General features: G+C 41.7%; 1 protein-coding gene across 1 annotated transcript in view; it reads left to right on the top strand.

Moving 5' to 3' along the window:
* DCT (dopachrome tautomerase) overlaps nt 1-4,103 on the top strand; it is an 18,801-nt gene extending 14,698 nt beyond the window's left edge. The window contains 3 exon segments of the mRNA XM_035890192.1: nt 1-30; nt 1,466-1,667; nt 3,913-4,103. The exon segment at nt 1-30 is cut by the window's left edge and continues 23 nt beyond it. Coding sequence (XP_035746085.1) covers nt 1-30; nt 1,466-1,667; nt 3,913-4,094 — 414 coding nt within the window. The 3' untranslated portion in view covers nt 4,095-4,103.
* Nucleotides 4,104-5,731: the final 1,628 nt, after the last annotated feature.

Genomic DNA, 5,731 nt, shown 5'->3' with positions numbered 1-5,731 from the left:
CACGCAGCTGCCAACGATCCTATCTTCGTGGTACGTCTTTTTCCCCCAGCCTGAGTGGCCATGGCTGTGGCTCAAAGGCAGCTGTCTCACCAGAGATTTGCAGAACAGAAATGAAGTGAATTCCCTGAAAATGAGTCCTTTAAATAGAAAAGGAGAAATCTTTTCTCTTTTCTTGAACGCTGCCACGCTGGCATAATGGTCAAATAAAGAGGGAAGAAATCTCAGGGTGATTTGTGAAATATAAAATAAGTTTTTAGGGAGGAGAGCTGCTATTCCAAGTCACGTTGCCCTGAATCCTCTCATGAGGTGGTATCTAAATTTAACGGCTTATACCAGATAATTTTACAGCAATGAGAAAACTGAAAGTGGAGTTAGTTATTTTAGAGTGGTAGACTGAGTAGTTTGTTTCTTTATTTGAAACTTCACAGGCTTAAAAGGAAGCACATCTGACTTCAGGGTCTCTTGGGGAACAGAAATAATGGGATTCCACTGGTGCACTGGTACAGTGCTGCACTGCAACGAGCAGCACAAACAGCAATGTGCAAATGAAACAGTTGGCTTTGCTTACACATCTTTCTCTTCTAACAAATTCATGCCGATTTTTTTCCCTCTTTTTTAGGTTAAACCACAGTGATTATATAGAGAAATTCTAATACAAGTAATTTCTTTCTTACCTTCTTTTTAAGACTGCGATCTTTTGTTGGAGATAGGAGCCCAAATACTTAAGTAGCGGTTCTCCAGTTTATTTCCTTAATAATTCTTGAATTCCTGCATTAATTCCTTTATCACACAATGAAATCTTCATTTCATTATGCTATAATTTTATATGCAAGATTATTTTCTGCAAGGTATTTTCTAAATGTTTTTCAGGGAGATAATTAAAAAACACAACTACATCAGAAATTAATTTAAACTGCCCCAGACATTTGTAGTAGTTGTCTGAACTCCACTTGGAAACAACTTCCTTGTATTAGGGCTTTATATACGTACAAACTCATTCGGCAAGACCTGGTCAAATTTATGGATACCTGGCATTGTGGAGCTGGTGACGTGCTCTAAAATGAACATGAAGGAATCAAATGTCCTGCACTTTTCCATATCCGTTCAGATGAGAGAGATTATTATATGTTTGAGAGGCACATTCACCTGAATGAGCTGAGTGGGCCCTCACCCAAGAGGGCAGACCTGGCCATTCAATGGCAGCTGACATTAAACCATCTGGAGAAAGAGCTTATTATGAACAAACAGCAACAAGGATCTATACAGCAAAATGTCCCATGCAGGAGATCAATTCACTCCATTCGCATGAGCTTTTCTGGTTTCCTATTCCGTAAATCCCACCTAAATTAGATTACCCTCTTGTCTCTCTTTCAAAAGCTGCTGCCACTTTAGGCAAGAGTGTTTTATATGCTGTGGATTTCTGAGAGAGCTTAATAAATGTGTGTGCCCATGCCTGGATCTGCAGGTTCTTCACTCCTTTACTGATGCCATCTTTGACGAGTGGATGAAGCGGTTTAGCCCCCCTGATGATGCCTGGCCTGAGGAGCTGGCCCCCATCGGTCACAACAGACTGTATAACATGGTCCCTTTTTTCCCTCCTGTGACCAACGACGAGCTCTTCCAAACCGCGGAGCAGCTCGGCTACACCTATGCCATTGACCTGCCAGGTACGTCTCAGAGGTGTGGGGGCTGTTCCAGGCCAAGAGACGAGATGGTTCATGTTTTCAATGACACAGGCATTTGGAAAATAAGGCACTTTTCACAAAACACTTGCGTCTATTCACCTGCTTGCTAGCAATCACATAGTATATAGCACAGGTAGTTACAACTCACTGGGTAAGCCATGGTAACTACAAGTGTGTGCATACTTAGTTTGCTCTGCTGCAAAATGGATCAACTTGAACTGCTCCAGCATTAATGATGGTGCTCCTTTGGGGCTGAAGAGTCTTTGATTTTGGCTCCTTGCTCCTGGCGCTGTTTATGCCAGTTACAGGATCCTTTAACCTGTCAGAGGTCAGGCACTCTGCCAGGGAGCTCGTCTGGCTAACACCGGTCATTAGACAATACTTGTTTTGTGCAGGGCCCTGAATAACACTGAGCAGTGAATCGCATTAGAGGTGAACTCCATTCATCTTTGGGATACCCTGGAGAGATGTACCTGGGCGCTTTGTGTTATAAAACCCCAATTTTAAAAATTTTCCATGCCCATATGTGTGATGTGCCTTAGGGTTTGTCTATTTGTTTGAAGTTACCTTCTAAAAAAATCAGATAAAAACAAAAAACAAGAAAGCAAAGTACTTATGCACAAAATCCAAAATTTGCAACATGAGTGACAAATATTTGTAAAAGGCACAAGAGTAGGAAATGCATGAAAGTCATGATTCAGATGCTTCACCAAGGATTAAATCTGAGCAGTTTCTTTCTCCTCGGCAGTATTCCTTTGAGAGGCAGTAGGTGCTTATCTAATCTATGTGGCCAGAAATTTTTTCTAAATGCTTACCGCATATCTGTGGTTTTAATCTGTGGAGACTGTTTAAAGGTCTATAGACTGCAAAAGATTGAAACCCTTGTTCTCTGGCTGCCTGCATACAGGGGAGCCCTGACTTGTGGAGGCATGCTAGCTGCTTCTGCAGTGCTTTCCTCAGGGGCGTCCCCAGAATTTCACCTGAAAAATTGAACTTCCTTTTTTATTGAGTTTAAGTTTTCCTCCCTCTGGACCACTGTCCCCCCTCCTGCTTTGGCAATGCTTCTGCCCCTTGGGCATAAGGTACCCAGAGAGGAAAAGAGGCAGCTGGTTGATTCTGCTGCTTCTCAATTCCCACTTAAATAAATTGTTAGCTCACTGTGATGCAGTGTTTCTATCCCTGACCGCGTGGTCAGTGTTCAGACAATAAAGTTTTTCCATCCAAACCCTTCTCTTTTATCTAAATATATAACTTGCTAATTCTACTTCACGTAACCACATTAGAAATCAGCATACGTAATACATTGCTGGCTCTTGCTGGAGAGATGGTAAAGTGGTAAACAATTCATTTCGGGACCTTCCTGAACTTGGGCATGATTGCCCTCAACTCTTTTGTTGACAGACCCTACGGATTGAGGCACATGACTTTTAGTCACTTTTATAGGCAGTGTGACGTCTCCTCGAGCCATCTGGATGAACCCCATAAGTCTAAGTACCTTCTAAATATCTTAAGCCCTTTTGAGAGTTTTTTCTGAATATTTAGGCAAATGTAGTTATTGCCATTTTGTTATATGCAGTATTTTTCAGAACAGCACAGCAGGCAATTTTTGCTTCCGAAAGCATAAATGAAAACACAAAATAAAGTTATTCAGCCAAGTGGAGTGGGGTTATTATAAGAATGGGCAACATTATCCTAGAAGACAGAATTGGTTCCCCAGAAGTGGTTCAAAGTCAGAAGATGCGATCTGGAGCCAGTTGGCAGAACCACACTAAGACATGGTGTTGGTTGGAAGTCTGACAGTAGGCTGCTTTGTGGTCTATAGAAAAATTTGAGGGTTTTTCTGTTGACCAAAATAGCTTTGGAAACAGCTATGCTGAAATGTCATTATAGAAAGAATCGCTTAAATCATTCATAATTTTGGCCAAATTAGATAAGAGAATGATCTTTTTGTCTTGTCAGTGTTAATGTTTCCCATTCTCAACACTTTAATTTGTATGAAAGGTTGAAGTTTAAATTCAGCTGTAGACTTCTCTGGCAGGAAACATCTCTGGCTCTGGTATGTGCGTTGGTTACACAGTGCATTACCAGCTTCCCTTGCGGCCAGTGGGTCTCTAAGCCACACAAGTAATCATAATTACCACCAGGCTGTGGGATATTTTCTTTCTTCCCTGTGATTTGAGAAATTAAATTATGGGCTGTCCTCACTTCAGACATTTCATATTTCTAGATTCACTTGAAGAAACCCAAGCGTGGGCTGTCATGGTTGGATCCACAATTGGAGGAGCACTTATAGCTCTGGCCATGCTCATTCTGCTGCTTGTACTTTTCCAGCACCGAAGGCAGAGAAGAGGTTTTGAACCACTGATGAATGTGAGCTTCAGCCCCAAAAAGTACATGGAAGAGGCCTAGTGCCCTCGCTTTGTTTCTTTGCTTATTCTTATAGGAGGTCACCTTGATTGCCTTACTGAGATCTTAGCTGAGAGTATATCACACACTCCTTCAGCAGCTGACTACATTGTTCTCATTCAGGTTTTCCTGTTATCCTGTGAATTGTAATATATGAAGTCTCTGGGTATATATGTGCAAGGCCCAAGACAGGCCAGACTTTTCTCATTACCGAATGTTATCTGGAGTGTGTGACACCTGTCAGTCATCCTCTATAGATTTAGATCAAGACAAATGAGAATCCAAATAGAAGAAAACCAACTTGAATAACCAAGATAATTTTTCACCTCAATATGGTTTTGATTTCATTTAGCGGCTCAGAGATGTCCGTTAAGTTATTAACTCTACATATATACTTGAATAACATTATTTTACAGTTATCAATAAATATTCTGAATGACATAGTCTTTTTTTAAGGTGCAAAGTGTTTAATGCTTTTTGACAAAATACTATAGGAACTCCCTGGTTACAGTTCATTTCAGAAGCATGATCGATTCCATATGTTATTTCCAATCAAGCTGATGCTAGCAATAGGTAAACCTCCAAACTCAAATTCTCGTAAAATTTAAGAGCAGGAGTTCCCTGGCAGCTAGGTATACACTTGTGTTTTACCTCTGTGTTAGGGACCTGTGACAGTCGAAGTTGAAAATGGTGGTTGTCCTTCTCTATTTTGGCTCTGCTGCACTGTTTCACGAATCTAGACTTAAATTTCCAAAGTCTGGGACCCAGGACTCAAGGTAGCAAGGCTGAGATAGCTTGCAGGTGGGGGATCGGGTTTGGATGTGGCACTCCCTAGACCCTGTCTTAAACATTCCTTTATACATTCCATATATATTTCTTTATTTCGACGTAGATTTGGACCACACCTGGGTACCTCTCCTATGTAATCTTGAGACAGGTTTTTCACACAGCAGATGAAGCCCTGAACAGATTGTGTCAGCTTTGGTGCTTAATATATTACATTAATGGAGTGCTCAGATTTTGCCTTTTTTAAGGTCCTGATTCTTAGAAAAACTCTGCTTTTGTAGCCTTGAATAAAAAATTCCAGTTAGAAATGATTTCTGATATTTCTTCTAGGACTGTTCAATACTAGCCATGTGGACTAGAAAGATCTCAGTAGGTCTTCACATATACTTAGCTTTGAATATGTGTCACTCACAAAACTTACTTCTGAAACGCGAACTTTTTGGGAAAAAGAAAAATTTTGATTTGCTCACCACACCCTCAGATAGCCCTTGCTGCATCAGGTGGGCAATGATCTGCTGCCATTTCTGCTGTTTTGTGGTGCCTTTGGGGGGTCCCAGTGTGCTTGTCCTGGCTCATGGCCAAGACGGCAATGGTTGGAGCACTTCTTGTACAGCTGCTCAGCCCAGTACCCTACCTCCCAATTCAGGTTGCCTTTTGGGGGTCTTTACCATGTAGGGACCAATGTCACTTGGTGCTGAGGACATCAGCTGAGGTCTCCACAGACCTGGCTTGGGCATGTATGGGATCAGGTGGACCCTGATCAGTCTCAGTTTGTGGCCAGGTCTGAGGTCTCCACACGTCCTTCTCAAGGAGAAGATGTCAGCCACTTCCCAGCACTACAAGACTATGTAGAA

The sequence above is a fragment of the Egretta garzetta genome, unplaced genomic scaffold (assembly GCF_000687185.1).
Source record: "Egretta garzetta isolate BGI_Z169 unplaced genomic scaffold, ASM68718v1 scaffold442, whole genome shotgun sequence".
Classification (NCBI taxonomy): Eukaryota; Metazoa; Chordata; class Aves; order Pelecaniformes; family Ardeidae; genus Egretta; species Egretta garzetta.
This window is presented reverse-complemented; position numbering and strand designations above follow the sequence as displayed.